Raw genomic sequence first — 22,548 nt, 5'->3', positions numbered from 1 at the left:
ACTGTTTGGAAACATTGCGCATAAGGGCAATAGAACCTACATAAAGTTTTCCAGGTCGTCTTCCTGTACATGTATTAAGTTTTCGAGAGTATCTGATGGCATTTTGGCTCCAAAATTCTCAGCACGTTTTTGTTGGCTCATCCCAGTAACGTGTTTAAATAAATACTTTTCTAAGTAACGGCGGAAACTGGCTTGTTTAGAATTGAATTATTCTGGTTTAAAAACCTGTTTTCTAAGTTTCTCCTGATAACTGCGAGGCCAGTACTTTGACAAAATGGTTCGTTCGAATTCTTCATAAGTTTGACAATACTCAACCGTTTCTGTCGCCCGTTGGGCACCATCTCCTTGTACATATCCAGTCATGAAGTGTATCTTTTTCTGCTCGGACGAGGATGACGGTAATACACCTTTGAAGGACTTAATGAATACAACAGGGTATGGAACATTCTTTTCTGTGATAGAAGGCTGGAATTGTCTTTGTTTGGGTATGCTTATTTAATCAAGGCATTGTGCAACGTAGAGGTTGCCGAAGGCAAAAAGAAGTAACCTAATGTCATGAAAGTGGTATAATATCTTTTTTTTTGTTTTGCCTTTTGCGCATAGGTTAAACTTGGTGGGAAAAATAAAAAATGGTTTGGAAACATTGCGCATAAGGGCAATAGAACCTACATAAAGTTTTCCAGGTCGTCTTCCTGTACATGTATTAAGTTTTCGAGAGTATCTGATGGCATTTTGGCTCCAAAATTCTCAGCACGTTTTTGTTGGCTCATCCCAGTAACGTGTTTAAATAAATACTTTTCTAAGTAACGGCGGAAACTGGCTTGTTTAGAATTGAATTATTCTGGTTTAAAAACCTGTTTTCTAAGTTTCTCCTGATAACTGCGAGGCCAGTATTTTGGCAAAATGGTTCGTTCGAATTCTTCATAAGTTTGACAATACTCAACCGTTTCTGTCGCCCGTTGGGCACCATCTCCTTGTACATATCCAGTCATGAAGTGTATCTTTTTCTGCTCGGACGAGGATGACGGTAATACTCCTTTGAAGGACTTAATGAATACAACAGGGTATTGAATATTTTTTTCTGTGATAGAAGGCTGGAATTGTCTTTGTTTGGGTATGCTTATTTAATCAAGGCATTGTGCAACGTAGAGGTTGCCGAAGGCAAAAAGAAGTAACCTAATGTCATGAAAGTGGTATAATATCTTTTTTTTGTTTTGCCTGTTGCGCATAGGTTAAACTTGGTGGGAAAAATAAAAAACTGTTTGGAAACATTGCGCATAAGGGCAATAGAACCTACATAAAGTTTTCCAGGTCGTCTTCCTGTACATGTATTAAGTTTTCGAGAGTATCTGATGGCATTTTGGCTCCGAAATTCCCAGCAGGTTTTTGTACGACATTGGCTCATCCCAGCCACTGCGAAAAATCGTTAACAGTGACTTTGTACTAATCTCTGAACTGTTTTTCCTCAGTCGCACCTTGCTCATCGACGAAAGTACTTACTTTATTCTCTATTTTTTTGACGGTACTGTGTATCTGTTTTTGGTCTTTTGTCAAAACAGATATAGCTTGAGGAATATCACGATAAGCTGTTTTCAACTGTGGCATGTCACTTGCTAAGTTATTGTATTACGTAGAAAAATTTGTCTTTGTATTTTTGTAGGCTTACATTTGCTGTCTCTGACTGCATATTTACATGTGTATTTGAGTGGAGTTAAAACTAGTATGTAATAAAACAGTACGGAAAATAAAATACAATAAATAATATTAACATGTATCGTAGATATGCTGTTTTCGGTTAAACGAACGTGGCGATAATCATTGTAGAACTGATGGAAACTGCCTGATCTCTAATTCCCAATTAACAGCTCGGTAAGAAACCACCTGAAGTCACAGCATTACCTTCCGGCTTAGGAGAAACGGTGGGCTTAGCAGTTCCATTACATACTGCGGTTGCAGTCAGCGGTGTACCTTGAACTAAATCTTTAGATGCAAATATTTCATTCCGCATGCTAGAAATGTGCGTAGTTATCTGGCCACGACATCTTGACATATCTTTACTTAAAGTCTGTTGAATCCGTTTGAGTTCTGTTTAGCAGTCACCAGAGTTGTCACAATTCGACAAGGAGGGTGTGACAGTTTCGCTTACAACTCGTTCGGGTTCAAAATTTAATTTATCATTGATTTCTTTGTCTTTCTTTGTCAGCCACTGCGAAAAATCGTTAACAGTGGCATTTTACTAATCTCTAAACTGTTTTTCCGCAGTCGCACCTTGCTCATCGACGAAAGTACTTACTTTATTCTCTCTTTTTTTTTACGGTACTGTGTATCTGTTCTTGGTCTTTTGTCAAAAATGATATAGCTTGCGGAATATCACGATAAGCTGTTTTCAATTGTGGCATGTCACTTGCTAAGCTGTTGTATTACGTAGACAAATTTGTGTTTGTATTTGTGTAGACTTACATTTGCTGTCTTGTTGGTTTGACAGCTTGACCTTTACAAAGATGTTATATTGATAGGAGAATAAGTTATGCTTGGAATAAATTGATTAATAATTTCATATACTCTGACTGCATATTTACATGTGTATTTGAGTGGAGTTAAAACTAGTATGTAATAAAACAGTACGGAAAATAAAATACAATAAATAATATTAACATATATCGTGGATATGCTGTTTTCGGTTAAACGAACGTAGCAATAATCATTGTAGAACTGGTGGAAACTGCCTGATCTCTAATTCCCAATTAACAGTTACATTTAGCCTTACCTGCTAATTCACAGCTGTCTCGACCGCCGCCAACATAGGACTTCGTATCGCCTAGAATGTGTTTCTGACTGCCAAAGAAACTACTTCTAGTACGCAACAGAAGAATTTTACAGACCAGAAATCCGTCAAATCTGATAAAAACTTGCGTGTGTTGCTAAAAAAATGGAAATGGGTGGTAGCCTATTATACGTTAATCATGACTTATCTACACTTAGGTTCAAAAGTATTGCTGAAAGAGGGCCGGCCGCGGTGGTCTAGCGGTTCTAGGCGCTCAATCAGGAACCGCGCGGCTGCTGCGGTCGCAGGTTCGAATCCTGCCTCGGGCATGGATGTGTGTGATGTCCTTAGGTTAGTTGGGTTTAAATAGTTCTAAGTTCTAGGGGACTTACGACCACAGATGTTGAGTCCCATAGTGCTCAGAGCCATTTGAACCATTTGAACCATTGCTGAAAGAGGACACAAAAGAAACAAATAGTTGCAAAATAAATTAAAAGACAAGAGAATTGAGGATACTGAAACCCAGACAGGGGTAGTACCAAGTACAATTACGAAAGCATGGCTAGCTTCATCGCTTACGCCGATTGAGATGGAGACCGTTGCATTTCTAGGAATTCACGACCTAAATAATCACGGTTGCGTTACAGTGAATGCGAAACAGCACTAACCCGAGCTGTGAGTTGCTATGTTGTTATTAAGTACAATAAGCATGCACAAGGGCGTAAAAACAGCGGCAACACCTGCGCTACTGAAGATCGCGAACTGACTCCAGTTAAGAATTACAACCGACAGAGGTCAAGAGGATCTCTCACGTCAGTTTTGTTACCGAGGGCACCGCACCTCCTTATATGTCCGCCGGCAGAAAGAGGCGCCCATGGAGAACCTGAACAGGGTGATAGTTATTGTTTTAATGTTCAGCCACTTGACTTATTGTCATTCGGTTACAGGGTGAAAATCAGGATCTGTCCCAACCAGTAAGACCTGGTCTATCGGTTCACTGTATCGGGTTCCTGGACAGGGGCGACGATTCTCGAAAAAGACGGAGCGGACGTATGTTCCTGTGCACCGAGGAAGTCGTGGCAAGAAATCCTAAGCATCATGTCGACCAGTCTTTGTGACTACGCGCCATTTAGCTAATTATAGTGAATAATTGAACCAAGGCTCCGAAAATTCCTCCGACCGCACGTGACAACATTCCTGTGATTAGGCAAGTCTGCGATATATCTAAATACCGGGGAAAATTAGTTTGATATCAAACTTCCTGGCAGATAAAACCTGTGTGCCGGACCGAGACCGTGACTTGAACTCGAGGCCTTTCCCTTTCGCGGGCAAGTGCTCTACCCGGCAAAAACACAGTTTTAATCTCCCAGGAAGTTTCATATCAGCACACACTCCGGTGCTGAGTGAAAATCTCGTTCTAGTTTGATATCCTTTAATTAACTAGTAATTTTATTGACTTTCTGAATATTGTTCGGAACGACCTATTGCATATCAAACATTTTGTAAATTAGCGTACAATCTGAATCCACCATCGGAAGAGAGGACTGTACGTTATTGGGACACTTTTCCTTTGTCAGAAAGGTTGGACATGTCGGCATTCGTCCCTACTGCGCGCCTTGTGGTAGGCTAGAGAAAAGTCTCTCGTCTACAAGATGGCAAGGTAAGATTAAGTTTCACATTTTATTTCGTTGTGTGGATGATATTTGATTGCTCATCAGCAGAATGTGACTGAAGTTATCGAGAAATTTTATGTTCTGTAGTTCTGTTTACTCACTGAAATCTGCGTCTGGTTGATCTGATATATGACTAACAATGTTCATTTGCTTCTCTTTTTTAGCATAATGCGAAATTTGGAGCATTTGGTTAATGATTTTGGATGTACGTTTGCTGTTTATGAGATGTAGTACAAAGACACTTGTGTTTCTATCGTCAGATTTTACGCGCTCTTTGAAAAGTATCCAGAAATGTCTACCAATTTGCTCATTGTATAGTGTGTCACAGTCTGTCTTCACATCCAATTTTGTATCCCTGACTTATTAAATGGGTCTTTTGTATTGGTGGCGTGTCTTATAATATTAGTAACATTGCTTTCACTACGATAGCCAATTTGAATACTTGTATTCTTAAAAGTTTTGGCTATGTCATTAGAAATGATTCCATAATATGGCGGAACTACGAGCTTATTTTTTATTTTTGTTTTTATTTTGTTTTATTTTTTGCTTCCCGAGTAATACCATTTGCCTCTGATTTTTGCTAACTTTCAGTTTCTGTTTGTACATTTCTGTAAATATTTGCGGTTTAAAATTAGTTACTTTGGCTAAATTTTCTGTTATTGCTAATTCCTTTTTGATCTCACCTTCATCAAGCGGAACGTTTCTTAGTCTCCATATCACTGACTGAAAGTATGCATCTTATGAATATGAAAAGTTTCGGATTTGTGCATTTAATGTTCTTCGTTATTGTGATATCTAAGTTAATACAGTTATTTATTTGTTTCACTGGTGAATTAAATTTTATGAACGATAATTGGTGGTTGTGATGGCATATTGGCTATGTCTACTTTGTGTCCGCCCCGATATCTGAGTGGTCAGCGTGACAGATGGCCGTCCTACGGACCCGGGTTCGATTCCCGGCTGAGTCGGGGATTTTCTCCGCTCAGGGACTGAAAGTTGTGTTGTCTTCATCATCATTTCAGCCCCATCCGGCGCGCAATTCGCCCAATGTGGCATCGAATGTAATAAGACCTGCGCCAAGGCGGCAGGACCTGCCACGCAAGGGGCCTCCCGGCCAATGACGCCAAACGCTCATTTCCATTTCCATCCTACTTTGTACAATTTAACAGAACTGAAGTGTCATCAACTTGTTTGTAATAAAGGGCTTCGTCTGCTGTCCGTTTAAAATGCTCATAAAACTTTACCTCAGATGGTTGACGAACTTGTCGGCGAAAGTACCTGCCATGCAATTAGCTATGGTTAAACCGTCTGGCTGGTAGTATGTTTCGTCTTGGAAGCAAAAATACTTACGCGAAAGAATGAATTGTAACACTGAACGAAGTCATGGATTTCGGCCAGGGTTCGTTTCTGGTATTTAATTAAATTTTTCCAGTTATATTTATTGTTTCTGATCCGAGCGCTTAGAACTTTTTCCCCCTTGGTTCTTGTTCATATTACCCGTCTTTCCCTATAGCTTATACCCAACTTCCTGGCAATACCTAACATCATTCACCATTTTACGCTGTCGAACGCTTTTTCCACGTTGGTGAATCCTATGAAAGTATCTTGGTTATTCTTAAGTCTTGCTTTCATTGTCAAGGGCAACAACATAACCATCTCCCTGATGTCTTTCCTACCCTCGTTTTCTTTTCTATTATTGTGTTTATTATCGTCAATCGCTTACATGCATGAGGTGTTTCGGTGACAGTACGATGGTTCTCGTATCTATGCCCTTGCTAACTTTGGGATTGTGAGTATGAATTTTCTTCCGAAAGTCTGATAGTAAGTCCCAAATCCACTTGAATGGTCTGCCACGGCGCAAATATATGATAGGTCACACGTCAAGGCTTCTAGCTCGATCTGCTTACATGCTGGCACGCCGAGTACATACCAAATTTTATGGAGTGTAGTGCAAGAGCCGTTTTACAAAATTACTGCGAGGCAAATAAAAAAAAAAAAACAGCTTTCTTACGGCTTTAAGCGAAGACAACCTTATTGTCAAATTGTTAAAAGAAGAATAAACCGCAATAGCTGTTGAACCAGTAGTAAATTATTGTTTACGACCAGTTATGATTCAAGTGGTTCAAATGGCTCTGAGCACTATGGGACTTAACATCTGAGGTTATCAGTCCCCTAGAACTTAGAACTACTTAAACCTAACTCACCTAAGGACATCACACACATCCATGCCCGAGGCAGGATTCGAACCTGCGACCGTAGTGGTCGCTCGGCTCCAGACTGTAGCGCCTAGAACCGCACGGCCACTCCGGCGGGCTCCCACCAGTTGTAGTTTATTGTTTACGACCAGTTATGGAACAATATAATTCCATCTTGTGACATGCTATAAAGTGTAGACGAGGAAGTGTTGTCTTGCATTCCACATTATACGAGGGTGATTCAAATGAAAACCTTAAATTTGTAATAACAAATCGAAATTTCGCGCCGTTATCCTGTAAGAGTGCTACAAACAGTGTGCATATTGGCCTGTAGCTGGCAGCATAGTGCAGATGTACGCATACCGTCGCAGTATCAGTATACAGATGGCCGCCCCACTTGAGACTTGCACCAGGGAAGAACGGCGTTCTGTTATTCGGTTTTTGTGTAGTGAAAGTGTGAAACCTATTGGAATTCATCGACGAATGAAGTTTCAGTACGGTGATGCATGTTTGTCACAGCACCAAGTCTACGAATGGAGTAGGAAGTTCGCAAATGGTGTGATTTCAGTGGAAGATGCTCATTGTCCAGGTCGGACACGAGTTGCGACTCCACAGAACGCTGCAGCAGTTGAAGCCATAGTGAAGGAAAACCACTGAGTGACACTGAATGACATTGCAGCATGCTTACAGATTAGTCATGGGTCAGCACACCACATTGTGCATGATGTGCTCCAGTTTCACAAAGTGTCTGCAAGATGGGTGCCACAGCAGCTGACTCCTGAAATGAGAGAACGACGCGTTGATGTTTGTGAAGAACTTCTTCGGCGCTTTGAACGAGAAGTTGATGGCTTCCTTGCAAGAATCGTTACTGGGGACGGAACCTGGGTTCACTTCCACCAACCGGAAACGAAGAGAGCGAGCAAGGACTGGCGCCATTCCTCATCACCAAAACCAAAGAAGTTCGGAACAGAACCGTCAGCAGGGAACGTTATGCTGACTCTCTTTTGGGACGAAAAAAGCGTCATTTTGGAGCATTACACGCCCAGAGGGGTCACTGTCACCAGCGGATCATACACAGATCTTCTAAAAAGTCATCTACGGCCTGCAATCAAATCAAAGCGATGTGGATTGCAGTCAGCATGTGTCCTTTTGCAACATGACAATGCAAGGCCTGATACTGCCCGTACAACAGTTGCAACAATCACTGACCTGCATTTTGAGTGTCTTCCATCACCATACTCACCAGACCATGCCGCAAGTGATTTCCATATATTTGGACCACTCAAAGGCACAATGGGAGGAAAGAAGTTCCGTTGTGATGAAGAGGTACGCCATGCGGTGCATGAGTGGTTGCTCGGACTACCAAAAGAATTTTTTTGTAACGGAATTTATGCACTTTGTAGGCGCTGGAGGACTTGCATTGAGCGTGGGGGAGATTATGTTGAAAAGTGATACAGCTTTGTACCACTTCTGCACAATAAAAATATTTAAAAAAATATTTACGGTTTTCATTTGACTCTCCTTCGTACACTAGGGAACATAGGAAAGTAGCAGTAACCACCGTCTTGCTCGTCTGGCCGTACTAACAGGAAAAGCTAAGACTGAAAGAAACCAGAATAAAAACTAAGGCGAGCTTTGCGAGAGCCATCGTCGAGAGAAATCGTGAGGTGAAGGTAGAGGAGAAACACTGTCATCACTCAGTGATGACAAATATGAAGCGAATTTATCTTTTTTCCTTACATAATAAAGTATTGTAATACCTTTTCTCCTTCTGCGCCATGAGAAGATGACAGATCTGGCTTCACTTCTTTATAATTTAAATATTTTTAAGTGATGTACAAAACATGAAAACTTCTGATGAAACTAATGTATTCATGGACAACCATTATATTTCCAAACGACGGCTGGGTACCGGAAACCTAACAGTTTTTTGGTGTGTCTTCGATTTATGCGCTTATCTCAAAAACGCCTTTCATGGTTTTCCAAGTTGTGCGACTTTGCTGGAGCATAACTGATTTAGAAAATTATAAAGGACAAACCTGTAAACATGTTACAATGATACAGTGGCGTAGTAATGATTTCGAGTGTACATCATGTGTAGCATATATGTCTTGTTTCTTGTTTTAGTTCCAATAATTTTCTTTTCTTCTTCAGTGTTGTGACCATATTCCATGTTACGCCAAATACGATTCGTATATGTTTTGTGTATTAGACCAATTTATTCATCACTGTTAGAGGAATTTGCATGCATTTACCAAAACTTTGAGAGAGTCCTTTAACTGCGTTGTGCAGTATCGATAATACCCAATTACTTTTTGGTTTTCTCTGTTATTGATCGCTTCTTTCACGTCTGTCAGTGATTTGTTAACGTGACAAATACCAAATTACACCGTAGTTGCGAATCCATGTTAAATTTTAGGTCTACATGTTGCTAAGTAAGTTCGTAGGTTGGGTGACGACAGGGACACACCACCTTGCAGAATGCCATGCTTAATAAAGCACTGTGTGCACAAACAAACTTCCGAATTGAGGAATATTTTACTTTTAATGTAATTGATTCTACATTAATTGAATGTGAAAAACACACATTCCATAACCATTAAATAGTTATTCGGTTGAAGATGGAGAAGGGGAAAGGAAAGGAAACGGAGGGAACTGATGAATTGCTTCGGGTCTTTATGCGGAATCAGTGATGACTAGTCAAAATGTGTGCCGAACAGGGATTCGAAACTGGGCTCTCCTGCTTACTAGGTAGTTGCGTTAACCACTGCGCCACCCGGCCATAATGTTAATCACAGATGCATGGACTGTCTCAGGACGCTCCCCGGCCGACTCACACTCCCACCTAGCGCCACCTACCCGCATTCCTCGCTATGTCGAAAGAACAGATGCCACACATTCATATGTGAAACGGTTTCTGAGTTGTGGTAATTGCTGGGAGCATTTCATTTTTGAGATGTTAGTTGCTGTGCTGATAGCCGATTCCTTCTTACAATCTAATAATCAATACAAATATTACATGTTGGCCAACGGCTTTGCCGCAGTGGTAAGACCGGTTCCCGTAAGATCACCGAAGTTAAGCGATGTTGGGCTGGGTTAGCACTTGCATGGGTGACCATCCGGTCTGCCGAGCGCTGTTGGCAATCGGCGTGCACTCAGCTCTTGTGAGGCAAACTGACGAGCTACTTGATTGAGAAGTAGCGGCTCCGGTCTCGGTAACTGACATACAGCCGGGAGAGCGCTGTGCGGACCACATGACTCTCCATATCTGCATCCAGGGACGCCAATGGGCAAGGATGACACGGTGACCGGTCGGTACCGTTGGGTCTTGATGGCCTGTTCTGGAGGAGTTTTTTTTTTTTTTTTTTTTTTTTTTTTTTGTCAGATCGCTGACGGTTTGCAGTGATCTGGGCGCAGCAGCTTCGTGCACCTACCTCAAACAGTAACGTAATGCGATTTCATAAAGTTCTCTACGGCAACGACTCAGTGTATTCACAGCTCTGTAGACGGCTATTGTTTTCGCTTGGGCGATGGGCAGATGAATACTGGCAACAGCTCTGCGAGCTGTCAGTGGTCTTCTTACGCCCTCTCGAGTAGAGCATGGTAAAACAACCTAACATCTCAGTGAGAGGAACCAATATCGGCGCACTCCGGTGCCACAGCGCGGTTCCTTGCATACTAACAGTACAAAAATGTCAACAAAATTTCATCCTATGCTAATTCGCGGTAGAAAATGGACGGAGAAGAAGTGCAGTTTGGCAACACTGAAGCAGCATATATACTAAATATCTTCATTCAATACAGAACAGCTGTGCTCCCCAATTAGTGCAGTGGTTAGGGCTTTTCGGTAGAGTACTCATGTTCGAGGATTCTATTCCGAGTGTAGGTTAATTTTTTTTATTTTTATTTTCTAGTTTTGGTAAGTCTAGCAGTGCTGTAGAATTCGATGAAACTACACGCCATATACCATAATTACAATTTTCTTAGCCTTGGATGTAACAATTATTGGTCAAACATACTTGAAGAGTAATAACCAGTTAAAATTAAGTAGTACTATAGCACAGAAATAACTACAAAAGTTATGAATGTGGAGTTCTTAAACATATGTTCAATGAGAGTAGGCAGCTGACTGAAAGTTGAATTAGACTTTACACCACGCTGATGTCCGCTCCCGGTAGCTGAGTGGTCAGCGCTACAGAATGTCAATCCTAATGGCCCAGGTTCGATTCCCGGGTAGGTCGGAGATTTTCTCTGATCAGGGACTGGGTGCTGTGTTGTGCAAATCGTCATCATTTCATCCACATCGACGCGCAAGTCGCCGAAGTGGCGTCAAATCGAACGACTTGCACCCGGCGAGCTGTCAAACCGACGGGAGGCTCTAGTCACACATTTACATTTACCACGATGATAGTAAAAAATAGAAACAGACGTTGGTATTTGCCTCTGTAATGCTATGTTTACCTTAGTAGTGAGGAAATGTCCTAAAGAAAGTAATGGATATGAATATAGTAAGCATGATAGTTAACACTAATGAATTGAACTAATCGCAAAAAGGGAAACTTAAAATGTGTTCGAATATAGTTGACTGAAACGATACAAAGCCATATAGTCTACTCGGATGATGTATTTTTATGGCTGCAGGAGGACTAACGGGGATAAGAGATGCAAAGGTAGATCAAGAGGAGACTGGTTGAGTCAGCATTATTTGAGGTGGGAGAGGAGTGTATATAACTGAAGAAAAGTGAAACAATACTGACAACGTTTTTAAAAGTTTCTCTCGTTTCTCAGATAGTTTTAAACAACTGCAAGGGCTGTATTTTTATACAACGACTAAGAAGCCAGATACAATATTGTTAGAAAGGAAATAAAAGTTCCAACTAACTGGGCACTCGAGCATTCAAAAGCATAACTCTACCCATTGCACCTACATGGGCAACAATACTACGCCATATTAATTGAGGAATGAATACCTTTGTTCTGAGTCCATTTTCGGCCGAAAACGATCATGTGACGGAATTTTATTGCGGACATTTTTTTATTGTTACTGTCCAAAGAAGCGCACTGTGGCAACCAAGTGCGTGGGTTATGGATCACCCTCGACTTCTATGGAATTTAGAAGCTCTTATATGTAAAAAGAAAAGAAATATAGCTTTTGTTTGAATATTTTCTCTTTTGAAGTAAAATTGTTTCTCTTTGCTGTTAACCAAATTTTATTTTCATGGATACAGAGTGACATTATTAGTTTGACGATATTGCAGTGCCAATGTTATTCTGATGACGATCACTGCGGCGACCACAGCCGTTACTAAACACAACAGATTAAATTCCCAATTACGAATAATAATGACTACCGTCAGCTGTAGAATGGAATGACGAAAACGAAAATTTGTGGCTGACCGGGAATCGAACCCGGATTTCTCGCTTATCGCGAGCGGTCGCTTTACCTTTTGGCTATCCGTGCACGACTCACGGTCACACCTGACTGCCATACGTTGCCAACTATACGTCTACGCTTTATCTACCGATACCGGGCATGCGACTTTCAAGTACGTCTGATCTGTACGGGAATACACATAATGGATGTGTGAGTACAGATCGTAGACGTATGGTTGGCGACATACGGACGATTGGGTGTAGCAAAGAGTCGTGCACGAAGAGCCAAATAGTAGCTGGCACGGTAGCACAGCGAGTACGGTCAGTGGGTTAGCTACCCTCTCTAACAAAAAACTGAGTGAATGGCTCAACAAAAAACCTGAATGGGTGTCATCGGACGTCCGCCCCGAACATATTTGACGAACAACATACAGCGAAAAGAGTTCAACAAAAAGTAAAAGAAAAGAAAGGTAAGGCGACCGCTCGCGATAAGTGGTGAATACGTGTTCGAGTCCTGGTATGGCACAAATTTTCACTGTCGTCATTCCATTCTACAGCTGATGGTAATCATTATTCGCAACTGCGAATTCATCTGATGTGATTATTAATTTTGTCCTGACATGACAAATAATTTTTAGTCTTCAGTTTACACTTGCAGCTTGCATTGACCACCAGAAATGAACTGTTAAAGATACCAGAACGCAATGAAGTTTGAAGCGTAGTGGTCTCACAATTCCTGATGCAATTCAGTTGCTCCACGCTATACTCGTCACTCCTTGGAATTACTGTTGACGGATTTTATATGAATTGTGACGTTTTTTTTAAAATTGAAGAATTTGTTCACACAGAGGCGAATGCGACTGCATTTTCGGTCATTTACTCCTTAGATGGTGTCGTCTTTGTGTTGCTATTCTTCACTGAGAAATATCTACAGATTTCCTGTAAATGGAAGCAAAAGATTAATGAGTAACCCATATTTTGGATTCATTTACAAATGATACAGACTTTGTACGTAAATAAGTCTAAATATTATGTTTCTGGATAACAGTGTAAGTATTTAAGAGCCCAAGCTATAAAAAATAAAATATTTGTTACAGAAGCATTATACCTGAGGAGACTAGTACGGATTATACTACATAATTACTACTTCAAAATAATGTTACACACATTGAAAAACGTCTGTATAGTAAAATGTAACTCATTTCTAATTGTCCTCATTACAATGTTTTATCAAGTGTAAAACAGGTTGCAGGCAGGGTCAGAAATTGATCATTAAACAGGGTCATTCTTATTAACGTTTAAAAACCACCTAAGTGACGAGGGTGACGCAGAGACAAGTAATTAAAGACACACGGGGCCGCAAATGTCGGGAAATACCCCAAAAGTGGACGAAAATTGTTGAACATGTTACGTCACCAGGTGACGTATCTCGATGTACTTGAGGCGATTGGACTTGTCCATCCAATCGCCGCCAGTGGGGGGCAATGCTACACATCGCTCCGCTAGGCTACCCTGTTTTGAAACATCTTTTGTGAACCTGACCTGTTGTAAACGTAGAAGTTACAAAATTATTGTCCTCGCTTTAACAAGCAAAAGCTGATGTTATCTTGTGTTTCTTTCGTTTTTACCTTCTTTTTTTGTTTACAGAACACATAGGTCATTCACTGGCAGCGATGCAAGCTTACACTTATTTATTTGTGACGCAATGTGATTGATTTTTGTGTATTGTACACTGCAGTTAACCAGCGGAGACCGCGAGACCAGTAAATAAAACAACGAATATTAAATGAATGTAAACACATAATTGTCTAACGCAAAGCAAAAAATTGAATACTTATCGTCCACTTTTGGGATATGTCCCAACATTTGCGGCCCCGTGTGTCTTACGTTCAGTTACTTGTCTCAGCGTCATCTGCGTCGCTTCAGAGTTTTTTAAACGTTAATAAGAATCACCCTTTACAACGAGAGAAGCAGTGACAATTTGGTAAATCTTATGTCGTGAAATAGATAAAAAAATATTTAGTAATTATACGCAGTAAATCCAATATTTAAATTTCTTTGGGATGGAATAACTTTACTTTCTAATATGCAATCTGAGCCATTTACCTTGACTACCCAAAATAACTTTTTGTTCAGAAGCAAAATAAAAAAAAATGCATCAAGCAAATATTGTTTATCTAACAAGGGGACTTGCCTTTCTTGTAACTTCGTTCTCCACGAAGATATGAACAGTAGTAAGGCCTTTTTAAATAGTACTCTACATTTCTCATTCGCTAATCAACTTTCCCTCCTCAAGACATGTACAAATGCGTATTGCATTGTACCTACCATTCACACCAACTGAATGTTCTTAAAAACGTTAACAGAAAACTGATTTGACTTTCTTGTACTGCCACACAGCGGAGGTGCCCGGGACAACATCATTCGTCCACTTGCTGCAACTGACAGCAAACAAATGGAAAAACAAAGGAAATGAACTCTGATCATTCAGTCAACCATATTCAGCTGACTGTTTGTGATATTACAACGTGTCAATCAGTCAAAGTCAATTTTGTGTAATGTTTTTAATTGTATCATGTTTGCCTGCATGATGCACTGTGATACGTCTTTCAACAGGTCTTGAGAAGAGGAAGCAGACTACCTACTAAAAAAATACAGTCCTGTTTAAAATAGACGTACTGCTGTTCGTATCTCTGTAACGAACAAAATTACACGAAAGGCAGTGACACTGCTTATTGTTCTTCTCTAAGCTGAATAACATTTGCGTGATCCGTTATTAATTTTATTTCTGGAGAAATTGCTATTTGAAGAGGTCAAAGTAAATGAGACATCGTGTTTACATAAGAACTTAACATGTCCTGTTCAGTACCTACAGTACTACGTTCAAACATTCACGTTATGTCCACTGAAGTATATGCCCATGACTGAACGATTTCAGTCCTATATGTTGTATAAAGGTTTTTCACTGAAACGTGCTACAATTTGCGCTAATGTAGGTTAAACCACAGCATCTGTTCCTCCTTCAATTTTACTAGCAGACGAGAATCTCTAGGCGCTTCAGTCTGGAACCGCGCGACCGCTACGGTCGCAGGTTCGAATCCTGCCTCGGGCATGGGTGTGTGTGTTGTCCTTAGGTTAGTTAGGTTTAAGTAGTTCTAAGTTCTAGGGGACTGATGACCTTAGATGTTAAGTCGCTTAGTGCTCAGAGCCATTTGAACCATTATTTTGAGACTCTCTAGCTGGAAAATGAAGGCTACAGATGGGCTACTTTGAGCGTTTCTGGGCTGTCGATAATGATCAGATGTTGTTGAGCAGGATGACACCAAGTGAGAGTCATGATTGTTACTGTATGTCTTTCTACATTCTGTATTATGAATATTACAATTCTTAATAAGCAGATATCTGAAAGCTTGAAATGATCTTCTTTACTGTTTTTTCATAGTTTATTTTGTTTTATATCTTTATAGGCAATCTTTATTAACATTAATCACATCAGTAAAATAATTAAAAGTGATATGGTATCATTTTATGAGAATTTTATGAGAGATTGAAAGTTGCCCAATTGTTTGGTCAAGAAGACGTATGAAAATCCCATTTTTATACAAAGAAATAACGGTCACCTTAAAGAGGGCTGTTCAATAGAGAACGGTAATAGTTCATCCCTATAACTTCAATGGTTCTTCTTCCAGCCTGTCGGAAAGGACATGCTGGAAGCCATTTTATTGAAGATCCTTTGGAATCGATTCTGTAGCTTTAGCTACTGCTTGCGATGATGGAAAATGCCTCCCACGAAGCTGTTTGTTCAGGTTATGGAATAGAAAAAAGTCACATGGGGCAAAAACTGGGCTATAGGGAGGGTCAGGGATGCACTTCACATTCGTTTTTATAAGATATCCAGTAATGACATTTACAACATTCGATCGTGGAATATCGTGGTGCACCAGTCAGCTCTTTTCACAGATATGTGGTCTCTTGCAACTGATACGGTCTTGCAAAGTTTTCAGGACACCCACGTCCATTTATCGAAGTGTGTGCAGGCACAACATGATGATAAGCCATTCCATGAACCTAAAAATAAGGTGACTACAACTTTTCCAGCAGAAAGAACCCCTTTTGCTTTTTTGTGGGTCGGCGATGATTTCCACACTGAACAGAGTTGCATTGCTGTTTGCTCTCAGGATCAAAATTATGTAATCAGGTTTCGTCATCAGTGATAATTTTTGGAAGACATTACGTATTTTCGTGTAACCTCAACTACATCCAGTCTTGCACGGGAATGTCCTTTTGTTCGGGAATCAACAGTCTCGCAACCCACCGCACACAAACATGTCTCATGTGTAACGTCCTGTCACCAAGCTATGGGTGGCACGCTATAAAATTTTCAGTATTTCAGGAAGCGTTCGTAAGACTCACCGTCGATCCTATCTCGCAGTGACTGCAGCGGTGTTGATATCTTTTTCCGTAAGGGCAGTAAATGGATTTGTCTCCCCTATTTAAATAATTTAAACCATCTTCGAGCTGTGCTGTAGGGAAAAACAGAAACGAAGTAGGTCTCCTCCAACATTGTATATACCTCAGATGAAGATCTTTTGAGACGAAAGCAGAAATCAAAGCCACAAATAAAATTGTTCATCGCGCGCCACCTACGTTGTTGTGGTAGGCGGATCTGAACATGTCTCCGGTTTTCCCGCCTTTCAAAGGCGGCAAGCCGGAGTGCCAACAATGAAACTAATACAACGTGTTTACTGTACATAACAGAATGTCACAAAATTAAATACTAGCGTGGGAAATTATGACTGTAAAAACTTATGACCGTTCTTTATTGTATAACCCCCGTAACAACATTGGTCTTGGTTTCCTAAAGATTCTCGTTTATAGTTTCGTAAGTTCCTACGAGTGTGATTTGATGGATCTGGTTGTTGTTGTGGTCTTCAGTCCTGAGACTGGTTTGATGCAGCTCTCCATGCTACTCTATCCTGTGCAAGCTGCTTCATCTCCTAGTACCTACTACAGCCTACATCCTTCTGAATCTGCTTAATGTATTCATCTCTTGGTCTCCCTCTACGATTTTTACCTTCCACGCTGCCCTCCAATACTAAATTGGTGGTCCCTTGATGCCTCAGAACATGTCCTACCAACCAAACCCTTCTTCTAGTCAAGTTGTGCCACAAACTTCTCTTCTCCCCAATTCTATTCAATACCTCTTCATTAGTTATGTGATCAATCCATCTAATCTTCAGCATTCTTCTGTAGCACCACATTTCGACAGCTTCTATTCTCTTCTTGTCCAAACTATTTATCGTCCATGTTTCACTTCCATACATGACTACACTCCATACAAATACTTTCAGAAACGACTTCCTGACACTTAAATCTATACTCTATGTTAACAAATTTATGTTCTTCAGAAACGCTTTCCTTTCCATTGCCAGTGTTCATTTTATATTCTCTCTACTTCGACCATCATCAGTTATTTTGCTCCCCAAATAGCAAACCTTCTTTACTACTTCAAGTGTCTCATTTCCTAATCTAGTACACTCTGCATCACCCAATTTAATTCGACTACATTCCATTATCCTCGTTTTGCTATTGTTGATGCTCATCTTATACCCTGCTTTCAAGACACTGTCCATTCCGTTCAACTGCTCTTCCAAGTTCTTTGCTGTCTCTGACAGAATTACAATGTCATCGGCGAATCTCAAAGTTTTTATTTCTTTTCCATGGATTTTAATATGTACCTACTCCTAATTTTCTTTTGTTTCCTTTACTGCTTGCTCAACTCTATAACATTGGTGTGCTGGTACTGCGAACGGCTGAAAGCAAGGGGAAACTACAGCCGAGGGTATGCAGCTTTACTGTATGGAACTTGATTTCACAAACAACTCACTTCCCGATATAATTTCCTGTGAAGGATTTACACTTGGCAGGGATCCTCCAGCTTTTTCATCCCACTGGTTCCTTCGCAGCAAGTCAAAGTTTCAAGTCAGGAAAGAGGAAAATGTCACTTTCGGCTAAGGCTGGAAATTTTGGGAAGGTCTTATGGGACCAAACTGCTGAGGTCATCGGTCCCTAAGCTTACGCACTATTTAATCTAACTTAAACTAACTTACGCTAAGGACAATACAGACACCCATGCCCGAGGGAGGACTCGAACCTCCGACGCGCGGGAGCCGCCCCAGACCGTGACAAGACCCCTGAGACCGCGCGGCTACCCCGCGCTGCGCTATGCCTGGTAAACAGCGTATATGAGGAACCAATTAAAAGCCGTATTCATGCACTTTCGGCAAGGTTATCACTGATTTGTGGGATGATCATTATCCTGCTGAAAGGGCACAGTTTTCGTGCCAATCTGGGTCTTTTTACAGGCAAAGCATGTTTCAAACGCTCAAAAAATGAAGCATATTTGAGTCCAGTTATAGTTCTGCCTTTTTCCAAGTAATCTATGAGGATCGTTCCTTGGGAATCACAAAACCAGTGGCTGTCTCTGTACCAGCTGACAAAACAGTCGGCCTTTTTCGATGGACTTTCACCAGCCTTTGTTTTGACATGTTTTGACTCTGCTGTGCAGCGATGGATCCACGTTTCATCTAAAATCACAAATCGGAGTAAAAAGCCTCGCGAATTGCTATTAAACAAAGCCATACACTATATTCAGATGTGCCGGATGCCCTTTTGGTCGGCTGTGAGCAATGGCAGGACCCACCTCGCACAGGCAATTGGATTGTCCATGCGGGATGTCACGCACTCTCTCAGTTGAGATGCCTACAGTCTCAGCAGCTTCACAATTTTTTTTTTTTTTTTGCGGTCTTGCATTGCTATACATATCGTGAATTTTGTTTATGGTTTCCTTTGTAGTGACCTGAATTGCACCGCCGGAGCGCGCTTTGTCTTCGGTGCTAGTCCAGCAATGTTTATATTCGTTAACCCTAAATTAAATGGTGCTCAACGATGGTGCATAATCCGCGTGAACTTCATCCAATTCTGTTTTGATTTGTGCGGCAGTACAACCTTTCAAATGAAAATGTTTAATAGGAGCCCGAAATTCGGTTTCGTTCATTTCCAATCGCAGCTGACACACAGACCAATTCAGAACTGTCAACAATGAACTACGCTGTACATTGTTGTAAATCTTTATATCTACGCTGTACATTGTTGTAAATCTTTATGTGATCCTTGGAATAATCAAGCTTACTAATCATGAAAGCTCAACAGAAATGTTCTATTCTTCCATGGAAATTTATCAGAGTTATCAAACCACATTCACACTGTCTCTTTCTATGATATTCAGCTCATAAGTCTATTTCTCATGTGGAACTTGAAAAAACAGTGTCCTCGAAATGGGGAGTCACATTCCAACTACAGGTTGCAAATCCGGATTATGAAATGTTACTATTCAGCAGCACTTCGAGTAGTTATGCTCGTAGTGATCAGGACTTACGCGACAATTGTCGATTTCTCTCAATGGCGAACGTTGTTGTTGTTTTAGTCTTCAGTCCAAGGGCTGTTCTGACGCAGCTGTTAATGCTAGCATATCCTGTTCAAGTCTCCTCATCTCCCAGTAACTACTGCAACCTGCAACCATTTCAACCTACTTACTTGGTTTCCATCTACAATTCTTTCCACCCAAAGTTCCCTCCATCGCCAAACTGACGATCCTTTGATGGCCTATCAACCGGTCGCTTCTTCTGTTTATGTTGTGCCAGAAATTTTTTCCTTCATTCAATTCAGTACCTTCTCATACTCAACGCTGTCTACCCATTTAATCTTCAGCATTCTTCTGTAGCACTTCATTTAAAAAAAATTCCTACAAGACTACATTCCAGACAAATATCTTCAGAAAAGTTCTTCAAAACATTTATCTTACAAGGGAAACTCACCATCACACCCCCTCAGATTTAGTGATAAGATAGTCCAGTGGATAGCCTGTCAAAAACCAGAGATCAACCATGAAAACAGGAAGAAGGCGTACTGAAATAAGAAAAAAAGGCGAAATACAAATAGTGAAGGATCCAAGAACAAGAAGTGCAATAAAGAGGAGGTTGAAACAGCAACGACGTCTTGGGTAAATGGTAACAGGTTGGACTGCCAAGCAGGCGAGCTGTATTCAAAACTCCTCGTGTTTTCTTTCCCACAATATTATGAACTGTCCGTCCGGTCACTGAAATGTTCGTTCTCTTCCTGTAGCCTTGGTAGTTGTCATACTATATATTGGTTGTGGAATGTGTGCCGTGTGGTAAGAACACGTTACCCTTGCAAGTAAATGTGATAAATAGTGAGAACAGGTGAGGTACATACAGACATCTCACAGAAATGAAAACAACAAATAAACGGGCGTGAACGATGTTACAACAAAGGTATTCAAGAGTCAAAACTTCCAAAACGGATCGCAACTTCAAAAACGTTAAAAACGTATGTTTTGACAGAGCACAGAGAAACTGTGTGATTGTGGAAGTGTTGCGTTCACTTGTTGCAGCTTATGTGACAAACTATTATTTTTTCACCATTTCCTTGGGCGTGACCACATTCATACGTCCGCCCTCGGTAGCTGAGTGGTCAGCGCGACAGAATGTCAATATTAAGAGCCCGGGCTCGATTCCCGGCTGGGTCGGAGATTGACCGCTCAGGGACTTGCTGTTGTGTTGTCCTAATCATCATCATTTCATCCCCATCGACGCTCAAGTCGCCGAAGTGGCGTCAAATCGAAAGACTTGAACCCGGCGAACTGTCTACCCGATGGGAGGCCCTTATCACACGACATTTACTTTTACCACATTCATACGAACACCTATAGCGGCCAAGGAGGCATATCTCACTCAATCACCAGGCGTACAAAGTAGGTGCGTCGATAAGAGATTCCTATCACATGATACACATACTGTCACTAAAGCCGTGTATTACACACGAGACTTGTTTTCCGGTGGAGGATTCGGTTGACTTGGTACCTTGTCAACAAAAGCTTGCGGTTCCTATTCGAAAGCCACTTCCTTTCAACTACTAATAGAGTAGTTGTGCAGAATCAGCTGTCATTATAGGCCCCTACCTTAGTTGTTGCTGTTGCAAACGGACGTTACAACACGACACAGACAGAAATTTTAATAAAGCGAACAGCGGAAAAAAAACTGGCGCGAAGGAGGTTTGAACACAGCTCTCCCGCTTGGTTGTCCAACACCGCAACCACTTTTTCTTTCGTTTTGTATTTTGTTCGTTGTATTTGGTCGTAGTGGACGTCAAATTACATCCGATGAAGTTCGCTGCTGATCCATTGACTCAGTTTTTTATGACAGAGACCAGCCGGCTCTGTGACTAAACACGCTGAGCAACCGTGCCAGCAAATTTGGAAATTTGTGGTAAGTTCCTATGGGACCAAACTGCTGAGGTCATCGGTCCCTAGGCTTACACACTACTTAATGTTTAATGTACGAGTAACATAAACTAACTTACGCCAAGAACAACACGCACATCCATGCCCGAGGGAGGGCTTGAACCTCCGACGGGGGGGTCGCGCGAACTGTGACACGGCGGCTCACACTGCGCGGTTATCCCGCGCGGCAACCAATTAACCGCAACGTTTTTCATAAATGCTGCCCTATATTGCACTTATTATTCTTGGAACATTCATTGTTTCTATTTTGCTTTTTTGCACAGTCCAATACACCTTCTTCCTGTTTCCATGCTTGATCTGTGTTCAGCTTTTTTCATGCTGTCCACTGGGCCCTCTTACCACTAAATGTGAGGGGGGTGCGATGGGTAGTTTCCCATGCTAAATGCTTGTAAATTCCTCTTTTCCAGAAAAGCTTTTCTTCTGGGAAGAAGTCTGCATTTTACATCCGCTGTACTTACGCGATCATCAGCTATTTTGCTGCCCAAATAGCAAAACTCATTTACTGTTTTATTATAAGATTTACTAACCTAATTGCTCTGATTTAATTTGACTACATTCCATTATCCTTGATTTACTTTTGTTGATGTTCGGCTCATAACCCATTTTTAGCACCCCCTTCAATTCGTTCAACTGTTCTTCCAAATCCGTTGCCATCTCTGGTAAAATTACAGTGTCATCGGCAATCCATGAAGTTTTTTTCTTCTCCCTGAAATTAAATTCCAGATTTTTCCTTCGTTCCCTTTATTACTTGCCCAGTTTACAGGCTGGACGGCACCGGGAAAAACTACACCCCAGCCTCACTCCATTCTGACCCATTACCGCCCTTTCACGTCCTTCGACTCTTACAACTGCAGTTTTCTTTCCGTATGGTACCAACGAGTAATTCATCCAAATGTGACGCACAACTGTTTGCGACTGATTTGTTAGATGTGGTGTCAGGAGACCGTGTTTTGAGCTCACCATGTGGGGCGCGAGCCTGCTTTTGCCGCGGCTGCTGCAGTCGGCGCCTCTGCTGCTGCTGCTTTCCTGCTTTCTTGGAATGGCGAGTCCTCTGGTGCTCCACACGTACGCCGGCGCCGGCTGTGTTGTGCAGGAGACGATTGGAGGATGTGTCTCCATTAACCGCCGTGTAACCTGTACATGGAACGAAAAGGTCTTTCA

General features: G+C 41.2%; 1 protein-coding gene across 2 annotated transcripts in view; it reads right to left on the bottom strand.

The window, feature by feature from the left end:
- Window positions 1-11,782: 11,782 nt before the first annotated feature.
- LOC126412681 (myrosinase 1-like) overlaps window positions 11,783-22,548 on the bottom strand; it is a 189,013-nt gene continuing 178,247 nt past the window's right edge. For both annotated transcript variants that reach the window (XM_050082388.1, XM_050082387.1), the window contains exons 13-14: window positions 22,348-22,521; window positions 11,783-12,944 (exon numbers count right to left, since the gene is read on the bottom strand). In XM_050082388.1, the coding sequence (XP_049938345.1) occupies window positions 12,934-12,944; window positions 22,348-22,521 (185 nt within the window). In that variant the 3' untranslated portion in view covers window positions 11,783-12,933. The remainder of the gene's footprint in view (window positions 12,945-22,347; window positions 22,522-22,548) is intronic.

The sequence above is a fragment of the Schistocerca serialis genome, chromosome 7 (assembly GCF_023864345.2).
Source record: "Schistocerca serialis cubense isolate TAMUIC-IGC-003099 chromosome 7, iqSchSeri2.2, whole genome shotgun sequence".
Classification (NCBI taxonomy): domain Eukaryota; kingdom Metazoa; phylum Arthropoda; class Insecta; order Orthoptera; family Acrididae; genus Schistocerca; species Schistocerca serialis.
This window is presented reverse-complemented; position numbering and strand designations above follow the sequence as displayed.